At 38.2% G+C, this 21,049-nt stretch overlaps 1 protein-coding gene across 1 annotated transcript in view; it reads left to right on the forward strand.

Moving 5' to 3' along the window:
- Window positions 1–21,049, forward strand: part of LOC112943125 (E3 ubiquitin-protein ligase HERC2) — a 102,007-nt gene that overhangs the window by 9,970 nt on the left and 70,988 nt on the right. Inside the window, exons 2-8 of the mRNA XM_026034241.1 lie at window positions 8–122; window positions 8,366–8,503; window positions 16,841–17,060; window positions 17,909–18,009; window positions 18,830–18,986; window positions 19,638–19,748; window positions 20,878–21,049. Coding sequence (XP_025890026.1) covers window positions 8–122; window positions 8,366–8,503; window positions 16,841–17,060; window positions 17,909–18,009; window positions 18,830–18,986; window positions 19,638–19,748; window positions 20,878–21,049 — 1,014 coding nt within the window. The remainder of the gene's footprint in view (window positions 1–7; window positions 123–8,365; window positions 8,504–16,840; window positions 17,061–17,908; window positions 18,010–18,829; window positions 18,987–19,637; window positions 19,749–20,877) is intronic.

A 21,049-nucleotide genomic window follows, 5' to 3' on the forward strand; every position in this document is an offset into this window, starting at 1 on the left:
TTAACAGCTTGCTTTTACACGAGATGGACTCTGTGGCTTGTGGAACGAAATGGTAAAAGATGGGGAGATTGTATATCCTGGATCAGAATTAACACAAAGTGGTGAACTACCTCCAAGAAAAGGTATGTTTTTTTTTTTCATTGTGTGGTGAATAATTCAGAGCTGGTACTGAAATAGATCTTTGACTGCACATCAAATACATTTTGTATTTTTGCATATTTGAATAGAACTGAAAATGATTTCATAAAAGCGTAAAGAATGATAGCCTCTAATTCAGATTTTATTCCATCCGGATTCTGAGGAGAGAGGTTTGGGAGCATACTTGTGTTTGCTCTACTTAACTGTGCTCACAGCTGAATCTTCTGATCTAACAAAAGTGGTCAGAGAAAGGGAGTAAAGGCAGTATTACTGTTACCTCTTGATCATGTGATTAAAAGGTAAGCTAAAAAGSCATCCACAACCTGACTGCTGCATTTATTTACTTATTAAGTCTCCCAGTTTATTTCAGTCTTTCAGAATCCTACAAAGGGCAGATTGATGCCTCTTTCCAGAAGACATTATTTGTTTTTTGGTAGAAGCAGGTGTTGTTTCACAGATCTATTGGATAAGATAGGCTATGCCAAGATGGAGTGATTCTGCTCTGTATTTTCCTTTGTGTTGGTTGTGGTGCTGTTTTGAATTCTTAGTGAGCAGAAAACTGACATAGTTGAAAAAGTTTTGATTTCCCTAACCTGTCGGAAATGGGTTTAGCAGACTGGTGAGTTTTCTGTAATATGTGTGACCCCCAAGGGAATGAGAGGCTGCCTAGGAGAGGGTGGAAGAGGAAAGTGGAAATGCTTTGTGCTGCATCCTAAACTGCCTTGTTGGATAGTTGTGGTATTTGCAACCAGTAATGCTTAATTCGTTCTGGAGATCTCTTTTTAATCTCCCATCTCTCTCCTAATTAAAAAAAAAAAAAAGTCTTTTGGATTTAGGGGAAGTTATTGTCACAGGAAAGAAGCCTAAATAATTAATCTTTGAGGGGAGAGTGCATTATATGCTATTTTTCACAGAACATAACCTTCACAGTTGAGAATGAGAAGGGAGGAACRTGCTGTAGTAAAATTCAACTTCTGCTCCTGAATGCTTATGGCCTAGAAAGCTGCTTTCTGTCTTCCCTTCTTTCTTGTGATGCTGGCTATACTGAAGAGTGTTGATGGTGTTTGATGAAAATGTAGCTAATCCCATGGAAAAGCTACTACATCAGCTGCTTATGAAGTGGATGGAGAAATATCATATTTTTTTCTTAGGTTTGGCTAGTACTAAAAGACACTCTAAAGTTACTGTAATGGAGGGTAGTCCTATTGAAAGCCCATCACAGAAAAGTGTTACAGTAACTGTGGGATAATGATCCAGTAATGATCCAGCATATTCTGCTCTGATGTAGCAAAAAGCAGACATTTGTAATAATAAGAAAAAATATATATTAACTGCACTCCATAAAGCAGCTATTTAATTTCTTTTTTTTCCCCGTTTTTTTTTTTTTTTTTTCTCTCCTGTGCTTGATCTTTATATGTCACTTTTAGGATTGTACCTGTGCTGGCTTTTGACAGAAAACGAACTCTTCCAATATTCTTATGGCTAAATAGCTGCAAAGAATTACATTGTTTGTTGGTGCTGTAGTACTTCCAATAAGTCTATAGAAAGGTGTCACAGTAGGTTTTGCTTTCAGAGGAGTCACTGAAATTCMATTAAAGAAGAAAATGCCAGTTGTGAGTTCTGATCAAAAATTTAGAAAGCAGTACAAAGTCAAACACCAGAAGTGCTAAGCAAATCTGTTACTTGGCATGTTCGTCTGTACTTGTGACACCTATTCTGAATCATAGTTTGAACTTCTCTTCCAAATTTGGATGTACATACATATGACTTGAAGGATCCAAAAGGTATAAAGGCTCTAGGATTCTCTTCTTTAAAAAATGAATAAATACTGTCAGTTTTCTTCAAAAATAAGGCATTTTGTTTATCTTGCAATATYACCAGTCCAAGCTGTGATGAGGCTTTTTAAGGGTTTCTCACATTTCTGTTTTTTTGATCTTTTCTTTTTGTCTTTTAAACAAGACTACCACTTGTTTCCCGTACTGCAATATGGTAAGTTAGGTATAAATAACCACTGAACAGACACAGATCTATTCAGAAGTGAGCATTATGTGAATCTGCCAGCATTTTGCCTCATTTTGCTTAATTGTTTGGTTAGAAGCTTCCTGAGATAATGTGGWAAGCCATAGAGTTTTATTGGATGTTCCATAGTTTTGTGCCATCTAAAAGATGATTCAGTATAATTCTTATTTTAGCCCTTATCAATAAATAATGGGGTAGGAATAGAGTAAAGTTCTGGTTGAAAGTTGAGGTAGTTTTTGAACCATGGAAGCTAGGCATGTGAAAAGATAATGTGCAAGAGACTCCCAGAATTTCTGGTTTTGTTGTTCACTGCTGTACTGACTCTTATGGAATATTCYGAAGCATGCCAAGATTTCCTTAAAAATTTAAGGCATGAATTGAATTATGTGGCATAAATAATCTGAACAAGTTTTTCTCTGAAGAGCTGAAGTACAGGAGTTAGTATAGATAGATCTGTTCTTTGTGCTAAAGTGCTTTTCTTCTGTGTAGGTACTTYAAAACCACCTGTCAGTTAAAAGCCTTGGAAAAACTATAGTAGGTCATTTGGAAATTTGAATATAGCATTTTGAAATTTGAATATAGCCTTTTGAGCCTCTTAGAATTATTGTTTGGATTCTCCTTCAGTGAAATGAGCCTTCTTAAAAGCCATTGTGCTGGCCTGCAGGATTTGTGTGAAATATAACCATCTTACTAGCACTTTGAAAACAGGAAGCTAAACAAGGCTATTTTGGGTCAAAGCTACTAGGCAGCAAAGTGAGTTATGGAACTGGAAGAAATGGTGCTTAATTTGTTCCTCTGAACTTTGAAACTCCAATTTAATTTCATGAAATCAAAGTCAAGCATTTTCAGTCCGTTGAGCTGATAGCTGCTTTTCTTGCRTAAAGGATTTACAAATGTAGTTCAAGGAAAGTCCATACCAGTAATTAAATCTTAATATCAGTGGTTTTGTGTTAAAGGCAATATATTTTAATCTCGGAATTCAGATTCTGCAGTTGTATTCACTAATTTGGAGATAAATAAGAAAGATATACATACAAGATATATATACAAGAGTTATCTGTACCTAGTTCTTTTATGGTGCCTGTTAGTAGTTTTGATTTATGCTCATRAGTTGTAATCCCGCCCTCCTTCACCATGCATGCAAATGTGGCTTTTTATTTATTTATTTAAACCTGTTAGCAGAACCATTTGGTTAGGAATAACCTCTCTGTCTTTTTTCTATATAGCATTTGACATGCATTACAAATGGGTRGTTATGTGTTCAGCTGGCTGTGTGTGTATCTTTGCAAGTAGCTTCTGAGGACACAGCTGTGACAGTAGTGATGTCCAAATACAGGTGCATTTCCAGCACAGCAAAGTCATCAGGCTGCCATTGGGAAATGTGGGATCAGATTAACGTTTAATATACTGGAAACTCTGTACTTAAGAGTATTAAATGATGGTGCTTCTGCCTAAGGTAGGAAACGGTTACTATGAATTTTGGAGACACAACAGTTAACGACACAGATCTATCTATCTATATATTTAATTATTTTTAGATTTTCTATATAGATAGGATTTCTGTTTCAGTTGGGTATATTCAAGTTTCAGGACAAAAATACCAAATTAAGAATCGGATTCATGCCTCTGACCTGCCTTTAGTGAAACACACTGGGCTTTTTATTTTCTTCTGTCTGCCCTTCCCTCCCCAAAGGCAGGCCTTTATGTCCACTAGCTCTGTTGAATCCATCAGCCTCATCCGGGGCTGCATCTGCAAAGAGATGATAAAGTCCAAATGCCATAAAGTGATTTTTGAGAAAGCAAGCCTTGGTAACAACAGTAACAGCATGTGGGAGTTGGCTCTGCTGGCTGCTATTCAGAACACATTTATCTCCCAGTGTAGTAGTGAAGAAGAATACAAGATAATCATCTGGTTTAGAGTTTTTGTTGTGTGTGTGTGTGKGGGGAAAAACAAACAAACAAAAAAAACCCCCAAACCCTGCTGTTTCCCTCACTCTCTTCTACATCCCCTAAGCCAGCTGTACTGGTGTATCCGGTGGCTGATGGCTCCAGCATTCAGTGTGCAAGAAGCTGTAGGGTTCATCTTGTTTTCATGACAGAGGGTGGTCCCTAGCTGTCCTGCTGGATAGCTTGATTCATAATGGAAAATCCCTTCTCTTTGCTTATCCAACAGATAATTAAAAGCACATTTTAAGAAGTACTATATATGAGAAGAGGAGAAACTTTACTTTTTGTTTAGAGTTAGGAGACTGGTGTTTTCTATGACCTGGATTTTTACACCTGAAAGTCTCTGCAGATGTGCTTTGCAAGTGAATGGGCCTGTGTTCTTCCCTCTCAAACTATCAATTGAAATTTTTATTTAAAAAAAAGTATTAAATCCCCTAAACAGTAAGGCCTCCTTGTCCCATTCAGTGGAATAATAGTCACCAGTGGAGGCAGAATCAACACTCCTAAATCTCCCTATTTTTTACTTTCTGTAAGCCTGGAGGAAGCTGGACTTCAAAGCGTGTGTCCGGCCCCTGCATTGATGGACCTAGGGGAAGTTCTCACAGATGAGCAGGTAGCTTGCACGTGCTGCAGAAACTGTGCTGGCTGCAGGGAATTTGCTCATCGTGTGAAGCTGTGTGTTAGGGTGAAACTAGCTGTGAGAAATGGCTTGATTACCTAGGACTTCATCTGATAATGTTAGTTTCTCCTAGTCTGCTGTTTTACAGAGAGAACAAATGATAGTTTTGGATTGAATGTGGAGTATTTCCCTGCACTGAAGCTGCTGAATGCTGTTTTAGAGCAGTCTTAAAACACAGCTCGTGCAGAGCACACTGTCTAACTTCTTGCCTTGGGAATGACAAAGGTATTCATGGCAGCCTCTGCTGGGAAATGGTTGCAGCCCTTCTGTCTTCTCCTTRAGGATTCCTGCCTATCTTGGTTCATTGGCATTCAGGAACAGCACAGGATCTTACTGTAGCAGATGCCTGAGACATCTAAGCAGTGACAATCACCTTCTTTGCTGAATATGAAATGTGAGTCCTTTTCTGCCTCTGTYGATAGCGGGCAGGCTGTTGCTGTGACCGCACGTAGGGCAGGATCAGAGGGGACTTGTTTTGTAACTTCCTTTTCTTCTGACAGGCTGACCTTACCTGGCCAGGTACTGCACTTCAGTCTGGGGGCTTCTGATTGAAGGTGCTTACTTTAGTTGCTAAGTTTTGACTGTCTAAGCATAAATTCAGAGTCTTAAGATTAGAAACTGAAATAGAGCAAAGAGGTAGTTGCCTTGGTCAACTTWTACAGTTTTTCTCCTGCCCCAGTATTCACATTTCAGTCTGAGAAAAAAGTTGATTAAGCCACGCTATCCATTACTGGATGTTTTTGTCTGTAGTGTTTTGAAAGCTGTCGTCTTAYAATGTTATACTAAAACAACAAATTTATAACATTGGAAGCCCCTCTTTTGAGTTGAGAACCCGGCTTGGCTTTCGCTCCATGCCAGTCACCAGTCTTGTTTTCCCTGAAGCAGAGATTTGGAAGACTCTTTCCTAGATGCTTCATGTGGTGGTTGATGTAATCTCGTGGAAGTAACTCCCTTGCTGTGATTTTACTGTATTTATTTCACAGTCTCTTGTAGTAACTAGCTGCATAAAGGGAAAAAGGTGTCCTGACAAACAGAAAAATGCTTTTACTCGTGTATGATGCTGCAGTGCTCCGAATGTGCTCTTCTCCCTGCTGTTTTCTCTTTCCCCAACTGGGCTATTTTTTAGCCACTAGTATTGTGAGGAAAGCTGTTTTTTTTTCTGTTCACTTTCTTCTGACTTTTTTGTTAAGGATTTTCTTTTTAAAATTGCTGATTTTAAAGCTGACCTTTCAACATAGCCCAGGTTCCATAGATAAGCAGTTTGTATTGCTGCTTTAAATCTGGGCTGAAACCACTGTTGTACTGTATGGGTCAAAGAACTTTGTACAAGTGAAAATTCTTTAAGGAACAATCTGACAAGGGTTTTTAAAGTGATTTATGGCTCAGCTCCCTCCTCCTTCTTCCTCAAACTGTGTATATGGAAAAGAATAATAATTAATTTGTGGATTTGCATATGCTTAAATTCAAGATTATTTTTATATTAAAGTCCCAACCTGGAGTGGAACCCTCTCTATTTGCAGTGAGGAATTAGGCAAAGCAAGTTCATAACCCATTATCATGGTGCTTTGCCAGGAAGCTGTTAAAAAACACAAGTTGCACAGCTGCCTGCGAAAGATCCCAGCGCGTCCTGGCGCGGTGCCCGCCTGCCCCGGGCTCCGGCCTCTTCCAAGGTGTGTGTCAGTGGAGAAGCTGCGAGGTTACCCTGCTGCTATGAGGACACTCTGAACTGCTGGGGCCAACARGGTGCTGAGTCACAGATCTCACTGGATAACGTGCCCTTGATATTAGTTACCTGTACCTGGGAGTGGAAGCAGTTTGGTTGTGTTTATGGTCACGTTCCTGTGCTGGAGATTGCCAGGCTGTTTGGAGTTCCGTGTTGTGAGAGAACAAGAACTYGGTTGGACTTCCACTTAGGAGTGAAATATCCAAACTGTTTTTTCCTGTTCTCAAGTGACCTCTGCTATCCCTTCCTCACCCCCTAATCCCATGACAAATTGCATGTTGCAGTTTTCTCTCCTGTTTAATCAGCTTGTTGTCTTCAGCAGCTACCTAAGTGCGGGCATATGTTGTAGGTTAGGAGACATTGGCTTTAATTAGAGACCTGTATAATTAAGGCAGCTTGAAGTTATGTTTGGCCGGTGCTGTTTTTCACAGTGAAGTAAATTTTTAACAAACAGGAAATCACAGATCAAGCTAAAACTAAGTCTTTTTTTTTTTTTTTTTTTTTTTTTTTTTTTTTTTTTTTTTTTTTTTTTAAGCCAGATAGAAACATTGTTGAATCTGTTTGTGTTGTGGTGGAGGTGGTTTGTTTATCTTTAAGTAGTAAGAGGCTAAAATCCCCGAGTGGAGCAGGCCGCTGTCAGATGCTGTGTCTGGCTGCAGCTCCAATCCCTTGTTGCTGTCTTCTGCAAAAGAGCCTGTGCAGAGTCGTGTTGGCAGATGGAAGTGGAGGAGCATTGATTTTAATAGCCTAGTAAAAATGGCTGGGGCTAATACGTTAATTTGGTACATCTGTAATTAGAACTGCGTATCTATCTGTTGTGGGGAGGGGAATAGATTGCAAGTGCTGGAACTGAGAGCTTTTGGGGAGAGATGTTACCAAAGAGATGTATCAAATAGTGAGAAAAACAGTGGCTAGTGCGGCCCTGGCTTGCCASGCAGTCTTGCGCATTGAACGGGCTGGAAGTGTAGATGTGCGAATACATGTGCCCTATATGGCCAAGGAGGGACTTGGAGATGTCAGTTGCTGCTGTGGTTGGAAGGTTGGGTCTCTCATCTAATCACAGAATGGTTGAGGTTGGCAGGGACCTCTGGAGAACATCTAGTCCACCCCTCCTGCTCCGATAGGGACACCTGCAGCATGGGGCACAGGTTGGCATCCTGGTAGGTTTTGAAGATCTCCAGAGAAGGAGACTCCACAACCTCTCTGGGCAGCCTGTTCCAGGGCTCTGTCCCCCAAGCAGCCTTTGATTACAGACATAAGTGGCTAATGTCTGTTTTCCATCGCTGTGGAAGTAATCTTGCAACGATTGCAAATACTGTTGTGAACAGTTCTGCTTGGGAGAAAGCAGCAGTATTGTTGTCAAAGCTTCCTGGTAATTACTAAAATGGTAGGTATGTTGCAGGTATTGAAATACTGTTGCATTAAAATTGGTGTCTATGCCAGTATAAAGCTCTCCTTGACTTTGAAGTTAAGATAGTTGTTGTCTTTTCCATGTTGGAAATAGAATATGAAAATAAGGAAAAACTTCTGAAATATATGTGAGTAGCTGAGAGCAAAATGTGACTCAGTGCATTCTTTGGCACATCAACCCAGACTGTTGGATATTGCTTTTAAAAGTTCATCCGTTTCTGAAGATCACAGCAGTGATTTCTTGATTCTCAGGTCACCATATTGTGAAATGACACATGAAACTTAGTATCTGTGACAGTATGATGCATACTATTTTTTCCACACTTTATACTCTGTCTGACAGACAGTACTGCTATAAATTTGAGGACCAAATATTTCTTCTTTAAATTTTTGGTCTAAAACTGAATTCAAGGGATAAGTAGCCTAACAGTTTTTTTCCTCTCCTTTAGATGATAGCACTGAATGCCAAGCTGCTTCAAAGAAGGAAGAGCAGAACGACAAAGACAAGAAAGATGAAGAAGAGACTCCGCTGCCCACTTACCGGGCCAAATCGATCGTTGAGAGTTGGGTATGGGGCAAGCAACCAGGTATTACAGCTGTTTCAGTAATTCTCACTGAAGTATCCCATATTCTGTGTTGATAACGACTTGTAGCATCAAGTAGTAATTGGATCAAGCGTGCTTGTTGACAGGTGTGCCTGTTAGATTAGTGCAGTAAGTCTGATAAGTGATTAACTGGCAGGTGCTTTTGTTAGATTAGTGGAAGAATTTTGATAAGTGATAAACTGCACCGTTGCAAGTTAAACATTTACTGTTATTAGCTTTGGATTAAATTGGTTTCATGACTTGAAGAGTTAATTTGCATCTTTCATGCTACTTCAACGAATGCAGAACCGACTTGTTTGGAAGAAATGCAGTGATCAAGTGAAATGTTAGGACATTTTCAGATTTTTTCTGTTCCGCTATGGACACAAAAATGAAAATGCCTGTTTTGGGAAGCTTGCATTTTCTGAAGGCTGTAGAGGCTTAATGGGAACATGTAGGTGTTTTTTTCCTGACTACTTGGTCTGGCAAGTGTGTTTGTGTGACTCATGGGATTTGGTTCAGATGGTTAGTGCAATTAGTTGTCAGTTTGGACTTCTTCTGACAGGAATCTTAACTGTGATGGTGATGAAGGAATTGCCTGTATGTTCACATCTTAGTCTAATGGTTCTGTGGCTTATCGAAATACTGCTTAAAAAAATTTTTTTTTTTAAATATTAGAGAAAGTTGAAGTTTAYGGCTGCCTGTTACTGCAGAGCAGTAGTTTATTATATAAATGGTCTTAATTAAAAAATCACAGATAAGAAGATGCTTAACTCCAGTGGTGCGTGGTGTTCCCTGTTTTGGACCTTAATATCTAGAGGCTTTGGAGAGATCTTTTGTGCTGCCTTTTCTATCCCCTTGCTGAGAGGCACTTGGGGGGGAAAAAAGTGCTGTCTCTCCAGTGCCAGAATCTGAACCTGTGCAGCCGGTGTTTGCTAGGGAAGCTATTTAGCTTGTTTCTGATGTGGCACAGATCAGTGCCTGGTCTGCTCTGTGCCAAACAGCTTGTCACCTTTTCTTGAGGACAGCAGGACAGATGGATTTGCTGTCACTCTCACACTGGGACAGAGAGAATTTTGCGGGTAAGAGGAACGAAAAGAATTGCTCCTACAGTGGAAGGATGGGAGAACTGAGTGTGTCCAAGAGATGTAAGTGAAAGGTCACAGCGTTCTTGTTTATATTTTTATTCTGTGTTTGTTGCTGAAGAATAAAATAAAAATATTTTATAGAAAGGTAAACTAAATGGCAAACTTCTTATCAAATTTCTCCTGACTGATAAAAGTGTTTGGAATGAAAARTTGGTCTTTAAGCTCCCTACCTTCCTTGCTCCCCCCATTAATTTACTAAAAATTGGAAAACTATTAGTTTGGGGTAGAGGGAGGGAATATATATGTATGTGGAGCTTTCGGAAAGGAAAGCTTTACTTTCTTGTATTTACTTGAGTTCTTGTATGTATTATGACATTTTTGCACATATGGATACTTTATTTTAGAAGTTAGGTACAAAGCCTTTCTGTAATGAATTCGTATTCTGAATTTTTTATTGTTATCATTTGTCACCTTAGTTGGAATTAATTAGTTGACCGGCAGATAAACAATATTACAAATGCATATATATTTTATCTATAGAGTAGTGTTAGCAGATGGCTTTCGCARTTCCAGGTAATGCCTGCTTTTGTATTTGTCAGAAATAGAGCTACCAACTACCTTTAGAGTCACTCTGATTTTTATCCATTATGATTCTTTTTTTTTTCCCCAAAATCTTTTCACTGTAGCTGCTTTTTGCAAGTTTCACCTAAAATAAGGCAATCTGTTTAAGCTTTCTTATGTCATCCATTCTAAAAAAGRCATTAACCCTTAAATGTTTAACTATAAACTGTCTGACAACCATAGAGCAGCTATGTATTTATTGAAAAGGAGGTTTCTTTCTCAATTTCTTACTTTAAGTAACAAAGTTCAGAGTTATGTTTTAAATGATACTTTTTTTAAAAAAAAATCTGCATGTGATATGTAGTTTGGAGCTTGAGATGCCTTACAGAAATATCTAAGAGGAAGTCAGTCACTTCAATTTCTACAAAGCAGATAAGACTTACTGAGTTTCAGAACAGTATTCAACTATTTTTATTTAATGACTCTAATGACTCTCAGTCTTATAACATGAAAATAGTATATAGACACTAGATGGTGCACACCCGTGTTTGAGAAGTGCTGTAAGACAACCTTATTTTGCTGAGAATGTGGAAGGTCACACTGTTGAGCTTCAGCAGACTAGGTCAGTGGGCCTTGTGATATTGCTTCCCCATGAGGGACTTTGAGATCAGATAAACTGTTTACCTCATGTGTTGAGGAGGACATTTTTTTCCCCTCTCCTTTGCTTTATCAACCTGGCATGAGTTCAGAAAAGGGAAATGCTTTTCCCTGTTCTAGTTTATGCTCAGATCAGTACTCTGCCAAAACAGAACAGGGAAGCTGTAGAAACAGGAATCATCTTGCTCTGCTAAATTTGGCAAAAAAATGCATAAGATAGCAATAAAAATAAGTCATTATTTGACTGCAGTGAATTTTTTTTATGGTTCATTTGTTTCACATTCAGTTCTTACCTGCTTTCAGCCTTGGGTGGTTGAGACCTCTTCTTCACATTAGTGCTCTTTTATCCCCCCGCCTCTTGTGTATTTATTAACCTATTTGTCTTGATTCTTCCTAAAAATCTCATTATACTACTTTAATCTATTTTCTTTATATATACACTCAAATATGTGCTGTATATGAATAGTATCTTTTAGTGCGTGTGTGGTGTGGTGTTTTTTTTTTTTTTTTTCTACTAGTTTCATAAAATGGTTGAGGTTGGAAGGGACCTCTAGAGATCATCTAGTCCAACCCCCTGCTCCAGCAGGGACACCCAGAGCACGGGGCACAGGGCGGCATCCAGRYGGGTTTGGAAGATCTCCAGAGAAGGAGACTCCACAGCCTCCCTGGGCAGCCTTGTTACTCTTATACTGGAAGAGGTATTGAGCAAATGTTCCTTACTTGTCTTCCTTCAAATGGTAAAGGTAATTTTGTTTTTCAAAAGCAGGAAGGGATCCCTGTCCATGTGACCGACCCTGTCAGAGAACTGCCTCAAGACTTGTGGCAGGTGACTTGCTGTTTACAAGTGCTCTGTTGACTCTTGCTTAATATATAGTATTACCGATGTACCCAATAATTCTGTTCCTTATTCTAGTTCTTCCCAATTTGCTGAACATACTAAGAACCCTGGTTTATATTTTAGACCAATTCTCTCTGAAACTTATTAAAAAARATGTGTAAAGTGAGGCTACTGCTAAAGCTAATAGTTCACAATCTTACCCTTTGTTTCTTGAAGTTCTTAAAGTGAATATTGTCTGGTTTGAGTAATTTGTTAACACTAACTTGCCCGGTAGTATCATCACCCCACACTATGTATTTTGAGAAAGATACTTTCATGTGTCTCTTGTAGCAGGATGTTTTTGTATGGGAACACCCATTCTTTTCTGTACTGAACCCAGTGAATCTACTTTCTGGAGATTAAGTCAAGCTTTTATCTCCCTCTTACTGATTTGTCACTAATAACTGTTAATATATATATATATCTTTTTTTTTTAAATTAAAAGAGGAGATGCTCTCTCAAGTTTTGTGCTTCAGAATTGAATCCTATCGATAACAGAAGGAAGACAAAAGTATCTGTAAAGCCTATTTTGTCTCATTTGAAGCAAGGCATTGTATTTTCCCTATTCTTATTTTTAAAACGCTTTTATAAACATGTATGAATTACTTCTGATATTTTGATTTTCAGTATATGAGAGAGACTCTGCTGTTTGTTGTCATTTTCTTGAATTTTGCTAACTTATCTTCCATTTCTTCCTTGAGAATGTAGATTGCCCAAAACTACTCCTAAAAGATGTGTTGTATCAGACCCTGAGTTTTTATGGGTCTACTCCTGCTCCTCCTTCATAGAAAACTTTTAAGTCTCCTTCATTCTGTGTGTTTAGTTTTGGTTGAGATGGAAAACATCCATKTTGCACAGGCGGTGGTTCCTGGTAAAATTGAACCTGCATCTGTACACGTTTTCGGACATGTATTGGGGTTTTTCTTCTTTGACAAAACCTAGTCTTGCACATAGCATAGATGAGAATTTCAAAATTTACTACTAGAAAGATTCTGACCTTCAGTTTCTTATGTAGTGGTCTACATTTTTGCCTCTAGTATCTSTTTTTGTCCACATGATTCTTTTTGTCATGTGTGTTGGCTCCTTGTCACCCTTGCAGTGTATCCAGGTGCCTGGAGCTGTGTGCAATTTGCGGTTGACAGAGAATGGAAAAAGTTCCCTGAAAATTAGAAAATGGGAAAGGAGGAAGCTTTTTCCTCAAGGARTGTAGACTTGAAAAGGAAAGAGGCTGTGTAGGAGGAGCACAAATGGTTAAGGAGCAGTATTCTGTTTTGTGTCCACTCCCTCTGCAATTAAATTATTTTTTAAATTAAGTTATTGCTGTCTTTTACAGAAGCCTTTTTTATGCTTAGGCCATTGGGCTGTAATGGCACTAGTAAACATGGAARGTTGAATTTTAAGCAGTTCTATGAGTTTGCCTCAGGAAAGAATGCCAGCTTAAAACTCTTAAACTCAGTTTTAACCGAGCTTCTAATTTGGGTTTAATTATAACTTGTCCAGATGCCTACAAGGCACAATAGAATCTATGAAAATGTCATTGCTTGACATCCTTCTTATTTTATTATAATGACTTACTGTTCTTGACAAGAATCCTTCTTTTGTGAGGGGTGGAGGGAAAGATTTCTTTTGTGGTYGCTCCAGTTGTTAATGGATGTGTAATGACTTTGTGTATGTGTGTGCATATGAACGTGTTGGAAAAGGAAGTTAAGCAGAAAAGCCGTTTAATACACCTCTGTTCAAAAGTGTAATTTTCCCTTAAATAAATGGAATTCATTTTTATTTATTTACAGAAAATGCTAYGGCTGAATCTTTTTCTCAAAGCATAAAACCTAGAGCCAGCTCAATGCCTTTCAGTATAGCTGTACAGCATTTATGTGGTACTGCTAGAGGTTAATGAGCATTCCTTGAAAAATTTGGCAGCTTAACTGGTGCAACAACTGTGCAGAGGCTCAGCTTTAAAAACTGTGAAATAGGTTACGGGTCAAATGTGCTGTAATCTGATCTCATTTGATACGGTGAAGATGCTAAACATTGCTTACTTGTGGGCAAAGTTGCTTTAAATTCACTTTAATCATTGCCTGAATATCAAATACTGCTTCACACCTGGAATTTCAGTGGGAATGCTGCTTTGTTTTCCCCATAGAACAAAGTAACAGCAAAAATAATCTTAATGTAGACTTCTTGAGCTGAAGAAGCAGCATGCAAGTCAAGTGGGTGCAATTTGCTTATGTAGCCAGAACTGGTTTGTATTAGGGATGAATGAAACTGTAACGGGGGCAAATTGTTGTTGTGCCCTAACCCTCGTGGGGTTTCCTCATGCTTGAGCGAGAGCTTGTTTTTTCAGGTGATGCTGTGTCTTGTTTCCTGGCGTTGCTAGGAGAGCTAATTGCTCTAAGAATTGCTTTAATGGCAATACCTGAGGGGGCAGATGGAAATGACCTGTGTGAATTTGGGGCGATGTTGTTGAGATACGTGGCCTTAGCAACAGCAGTTGAAACTGCCTGGGCTTCTGTTGTGGCAGGAGGCTGGCTCAGATTTTCCTCCTTTAAGGGAGCATTAAATCTAAATTTGTGCTGTGTCCAAAAGGTAATTAAAAGCAGTCCCGGTGTTGAAAACAAACTAAAATGATAAGCTAAAAACTATATAAAGGACACTTTTCTACCTGTAGTATAATTTATTGATGGAATAGCTTAAGCTCATGTTTAGAAATGCTGAGAGAAGGACTGGCTCAGTAGAAGGACAAATGTTTGACCAAGTTCTCCCTTCCCTCTGTCTTTGCCTTTGTATTATTATGTGCATACATGCAGTTTCCAGGGCCCTTGCCTGCCAGGTAGAAGGATACAGTGTTCTCTGCAGCAGCTGATGAAATAAGTGTTAAGAAAACATTTAGTATGTGAAGTGTGTATATGAAGTTGTTTTTTGTATTCTTTTGTAAAGTTGGAAACAAAAGTGCAAGTAGCGTTTCCAACTTCCCTCCCCATTTTTGCTGGCCGAACTGTAATGCATCACTTCTTACCTTTGTTCTGTCAAATGATCAAATGCTGCTGGTATTTTTCCTCTTAATGTGGAGAACTTTTAACAGGATGAATGAAGAAGTGAAGACAAGGAGTTATGTTAGTGTCTGTGGAGGTGGTAAATTTCTACAGAAGATGGCAAACGCCTATGCCCACTGCAGACAGAAGAATATCTGACTGCAATTGTCAGATAGCAAATACTCTGCTAATGATAACCTGAGAATTTAAACTGCTAAGTTGAGAGTTTGATTCCTATATGATAGGTATGAGTTAGGTAAATAATACATCTCTAACCAGCCTTTGTAAAATAGCTGAAAAAGCGAAATGTTGCAGAGGGCGCTGAGCATTGAAGACTGCCATAGCAGCGTAAACAGTTTTGTTTCAAGAGKTCCCTGTAACCTTCTCAGATGAAACTTGAATCGTTGCTATTAATACACTATTCTCTCATTAGTATGTGTAGTTCATTGGCAGTTTATCTTGCTTAGGTTGGAGAATTTTATTGAAACCAGTTATCATTTGATCAATTCCCTGATAAACTCTAAATCCTTCTGAAGAAATACTAAATTTTCTTAAAGATAAATTGGCTTGTGGAGCTTAGAGACTTAGAGAGGAAATGTATAACTATATGACACTTAAAAATAGTGTTACTCCTATTAAAATGGAGACAGTCCCTAGTTCAGTTTTGGGACGTCTGAACTCTAAGATTACTATAGCTGGCAGCAAGTCTGAAATAGCTGTTTCAGTCTTTAACTTCACTTTGCCTATGAAATCCCTTTTGGATTAAAGAAATACTAGAAAATATGTGTAAAATTAAAAAAATAGGATATACTTAATTTTGCAGAGAGCCTTTATAAAATTGTAGCCATTTGAGATTGTGAAGAGATGATGAGAAGGAGGAAAAAGAATAATTTTATTACAACTGGAATGAACTTAGGTGTGGTTAGGTCAAACATTTCTTCTTGTATAGTCTATAGAACTTGACACTGGTGACCTTGAAGTGTTCTGAAGATGTTCGTGTATTAAATCGAACTCTTGAGGTGTTTAAAATCCAGTGCGTTGGCAAAATGTTTTGAGGCTGTTCTTGGCAAAGTTTTCAGCTCTGGAGGCTGTCATACAGGTGTTTGGATTAGGTGGTCAGTGTCTCAAGGGCAAGTGTTCCAAAAAATGTACTCCTTATGTCACAAGCACTGTTACATGTGTGGAGACCTGTAGTTTTCATACACTTTATCTAGTCAGGTGTGAATTACAGTGAAAATGCTTCTGTGTAGGAGGCAGGCCATGTGTGTGATTGACTGAGGGTTGAGTGTTGCAATTCAGTGGAAAGCAGACGCGTGTGGCCAGTGATCAGGCCATGAATCAAGGGACAGAAAATAGCCCTTATGAGAACATGTGTTCACGTTTGTCCAAGGAATTAAAGCTTCTTTTACAAGAATGAAGAAATCAATTATGTGCTTTTGTTAGTTTCCAGTTTTATTGTGGTTTTTATACTGTCCTTGTTACCATCTGTTACTAGGTTATGAAGACTTTGGTCTGTTGACTGCCTTTTCTAATAAACCAAGAATTAATTCTCTGGTGGTACTGCTCATGGTGGATCTTCATTTTTTTAACAGTACTTACAAGTGTCTTGTCAATTCCTGACATTTGGTTTAGACTTAGCAGCTCCTGRCAATGATCCTAGGGCATCTGAGAGTAGCTTACTACTAACTTCTAAGAAACTAAAGATAAGGTATATCAGTGCAAAATGAAAGCATATCCTCGCGAGTACTAAGCTTGTTGCCTCTCCTTAGGAGTCTGACTGCAAGGACTATTGATGATAAGAATTTGCTGTCTAACTTGCTTGTTTAAAGCGGTTGCATAAATATTTCATATGACATCATTTCAGCCTTGAAATGCTGAAGTTCAGATTTATTCACACACAACGCATCTTGTTGATGACTATACCTTTCTGAAACTAAATAACTGCTAAATATGACCCATASTTACGCGTGCAGTGGATCAGAAGTCTGTATATTATAAATGGAAACCRCTTCAGTGTTTTAGAGATTCATACTTAGGGCAATGCATAGTTTTCAGTTTGCCTTGACTTTCCTTGGTAGTGCCTACAGGTGGTCCTCTTATAAAGCTGCCTTTTTGTGCCCCTTAGACGTGAATGAGTTGAAGGAGTGTCTCCACGTCCTAGTGAAGGAACAGCAAACTCTGGCCACCCAAACGGCTACGACGGCCCTCTCGGCGATGCGGCTAAAGCAGAGGCTGGTCATCCTGGAAAGGTATTTCATTGCGTTGAACCGAACCGTCCTGCAGGAGAATGTCAAGGTTAAGTGGAAAAGCAGCAATCTTCCCCTGCCTGCTGTGGATAAGAAAAGGTAACTGCAAGTTGTTACTAACCCACATCTGAGAGCGTAACATGATTTCTCCCTCCTTCATGAATTGTAATAGTCACATTTTTCTTATTTCGTAAGACAGTATTAAGTGGTGTTTTCTACCACGCAATATTCCTCTTTGGCTGTCATTTAGTTACARTATTGCTGTGGCTGCTATTCTTGAGCTGTAAGCACACTTTTTTTTTCATTGAGATGTTCCTTTTGTTCTATTCAGAAATAAACCCTGATTCAAAACTGTTGCTGATAGGGAGGTTACATAGTTCTAGKAATATTAATAAACCTTATTGGTGTTTGCTAACTTAAGGCACATAATAAAATTAAAACTTTAAGTACATATGAGTTGAACATAAATTTCTTTAGCTTGGGAAAGAAATACTGTACTTCAAATATTTTCTGAAAATATTTCCAGAAATCTAGCTGAGTAAGAAATAAGCCTACAGCTTTCCATGTTTAGATKGACCTAAAACCCTTGGACAATTGACCGTTAAAACCATTGACTTAAAACCAGAAAAAAAAAAGGCAAGTGAAGCCTTAGGTAGTTGAACAAAGTTTTGAATCTCTGATGATTTCTTTCTTTCTTTCTTTAGAGAGATTAGATAGGGGTAGATTTTCTTTCTTTAGTTGAATATTGGTTACTAACATTTAGATATTTCCCACTGTCTCTCTCAAGGGACTTAAAATTCTTCATAAATTTAAATTATGTGTATTTTTCTACATGTATATAAATTACAACTGCTATGTTACACTTTTAAATTTTACAAATAATTGCTAGTTATGTATCACTATTATATGAATTATTTAGAGATTATACATATGTGTTTATTTTTTAGCCCAAGACCTGTAGGCAAAGGTGTAGAAGGACTTGCAAGRGTTGGATCCCGAGCAGCACTTTCGTTTGCATTTGCATTCCTTCGTAGAGCATGGAGGTCGGGTAGGTCTAYCTTTTAGCTTATTGCTTTTGTGTTTGATTAGAAAACAGATGATTCATTGAAGCATGTTTATTAAATATTTGCATAGAGTTGTATAATGTTTTTATAGCTCTGGTAGATTTGCATAATCATGCAAATGTTTTATGTGGTGTTATGGCCAACAACCTTGCCAGCACTGGTGCTTTGTTGTACCAGGAATCTGACATGCCGACTTTATGCTCAGGAAAGTAAATTGGGGATTCTCTGTACAGAACATATTTTTAATGCCTGACTTCAGAAATGTGAGAGCAGTCCTTTAAAGAGGATAAATAACTTACTGACCTGTAGTAATATAGTAGTTTGAAAAGAGGCAATTGGAGCAATAGGGAGAAACTGGTGTTTAGTTTGTGTATCATTTATGCACTTGACAGTAGTTGTCAACACTAGGAAAGTTTCATGTGACAGAAATATCATCTATGCCGCCTTAACTTATCTTTTGTTCAGACTTGCACTTGCCCTGCAGCTCTTTAGTTTTCTTTATCCAGCCAGTCCCTTTTCACCCCCCCCCCCGCCCCTTTTTCTCAGTTTCCTCAATGGAAGCATAGGAAAATAAGCAGTTACAGAAGTTGTGATCACACCTCACTTTGGTTTTGGTGAAATAGAGAGTTCTTGAGGTTTTGCAGTAAATTATTTTGTGTGCAAATTAATAATATGCATCTGATGGGTTCTCAGTTGAAGTAACTTGTAAGGCTGAGGTAAAAGTAATCTACAAAGTATTGTATACAGGAATTGGTGTGCTTTCTGTCAAGATGTGGGTTTAACTGGTTTTACTGTGACCCCCAGGTGAGGATGCAGACCTCTGCAGTGAGTTGCTACAGGAATCACTTGATGCACTGCGGGCGCTGCCAGAGGCATCACTTTTTGATGAAGGAACTGTGTCCTCTGTATGGCTGGAAGTTGTAGAAAGAGCTACTAAATTCCTAAGGTCTGTTGTCACTGGGTAAGTTTTTCTTTTTTTCTCTTTCCTTTTTTTATTTTTAAAGGTGATTGTTGCTGAAGTAGCTACCTAATAGCAAACTTGCATCTGTAGCAGCTGATAGTCTAAGCAAAACAGTTTATGCAAAATTAAGAGAAACATTTTCCTAATGTTGCAGTATGAAGCAAATGAACGACACACCAGTTGTTGAAATGATGCTCTTTAAATATGATTTGATTCCTTTAACTATCTAAAGGAAATCTGTCTATAAATATTCTGAATTACTGTTTATAATTTCACCCTCAGAATGTATCACTAATGTAAGCTGTATCTACATGGAGAATGATATTTGGTAATRAAATACATAGCTTTATTTAACCGTACCTTTCCAGTATAGTTATAAATGAAGACTTGTTATAAATGAAGTTTAAGAGACTTAGAGTATTGCCTGCTTTTCCCCTTTGCTTAAGGCAGTTTAAAGTTATCTTCTTACAACAGTTATTACAAGAGAATTGTGATTTTTTGAATTACTGGAAACACATTTAAGTTTAGGTGGTTCTTGGTGTGATGTAGAAGCTCTTGTTAAGCAAATATCTGTTTTGTGAAGCAAATAATCTGCCAGTTATTTCTGAGTTACCGTGGATTGTGTGTGTGTGCTTTTTGTGTTAAACACAGAGATGTTCATGGCGCTCCCAGTACCAAAGGGCCRGGAAACATTCCATTACAAGACCAGCACTTGGCTCTTGCCATATTGCTAGAACTGGCAGTGCAGCGAGGCACGCTAAGGTGAGAAGCATGAGCACCTCTTTAATTTTAGCCATTAGTGTTTGTTGGAAGGGCCTGGGCCATGCCTGCCTTTGGTTTTCATTGTTTTTAGCACAATATTTGTGGTTCAAAGCTTATCAACGTTTTCTGCACTAATGAGAGGAGTAACAACTTATGAGCTCCTCTGCGCTTGCAGGAAGCCCTATTTTATACTATGAAATTAGTGATGATGGAACTGGCTACAGATCTAAAATAGCTTTAGGCCTTGAGTCACAAGTCGGACATTAGTTGAAGGAGGTTTAAGTAGCARTGTTGTTGTCATGTAGGACATTCAACATTCCTCTGACACATTCTCATTTCCTAATCACTGCCAGTTAAAGTAGCACTGAATAAATAGCAATGATTATTTCTATCGGSTAAAACTTTACCAGAATACAGGTAAAGAGACGTAGGAATCACCTTAAAATGCCTAGGCAGATGCTGTTAGTTTGATTTGGTTTAGTTCTTTGTAAACAAAGGTAATTTATGTTGAGCTGCTGCATCAACATAAATAGCATAAAGAGAATAACGTTAGGTTGTGCTCTTTTTGTGAAAATGCATGTTAAGTTCACCTCAACTTTAGAACAAATCTTGCAGTTGTTAGTAGCCATCAACAATTACTTAAAACATAGCCTAATGTTGAAGCCAACTTGCCATGCCTCCCCTCCACCCCCCAGTCCTCATGTGCTGTACTTGGGACAAGTCTAAAATCACAAGTCTAAAATCTTAAAAATAAAAAAAAAAAGGAAAAAAAAATCACAAGTCTAAAATCTTAAAAATAAAAAAAAAAGGAAAAAAAAAAACAAAAAAAAACCCACTACTTTTTATTCATTTTCCCTTCTCTGTCAAGTAAATAAGAATAGTTTGAATTTCTTGTGTTTAGCATTCTAATTTTATTAGTTTCTGAAAGTTTCATGCAAAAAAAAAAAAGGCTATTATGTTATCTAGATTGCAAAATCCATCTTTGATATTTTCCTGTTTGCTTCAAATGGAAATCCATGGTATCTGGTGTTACTAATATTAAAAATATTTCATGGGTAGTTTCAYGGATAACTTAAAATAATTTCTTTAGGAATGCTTACTGATGAAAGGTGTAAAATTCCTCTTTCAGCCAAATGTTGTCRGCGGTTATGTTGCTGCTTCAACTTTGGGATAATGGAACAAGGGAAACAGATAATGAGCGATCGGCACAGGGAACAAGTGCACCCCTYCTACCTTTATTGCAAAGATTTCAGAGTATAATATGTAATAAGGACGTGCCCAATACTGAGGATGAGATTCAG

Source organism: Nothoprocta perdicaria, unplaced genomic scaffold (assembly GCF_003342845.1).
Source record: "Nothoprocta perdicaria isolate Ctin4 unplaced genomic scaffold, notPer1 scaffold_140, whole genome shotgun sequence".
Lineage (NCBI taxonomy): Eukaryota > Metazoa > Chordata > Aves > Tinamiformes > Tinamidae > Nothoprocta > Nothoprocta perdicaria.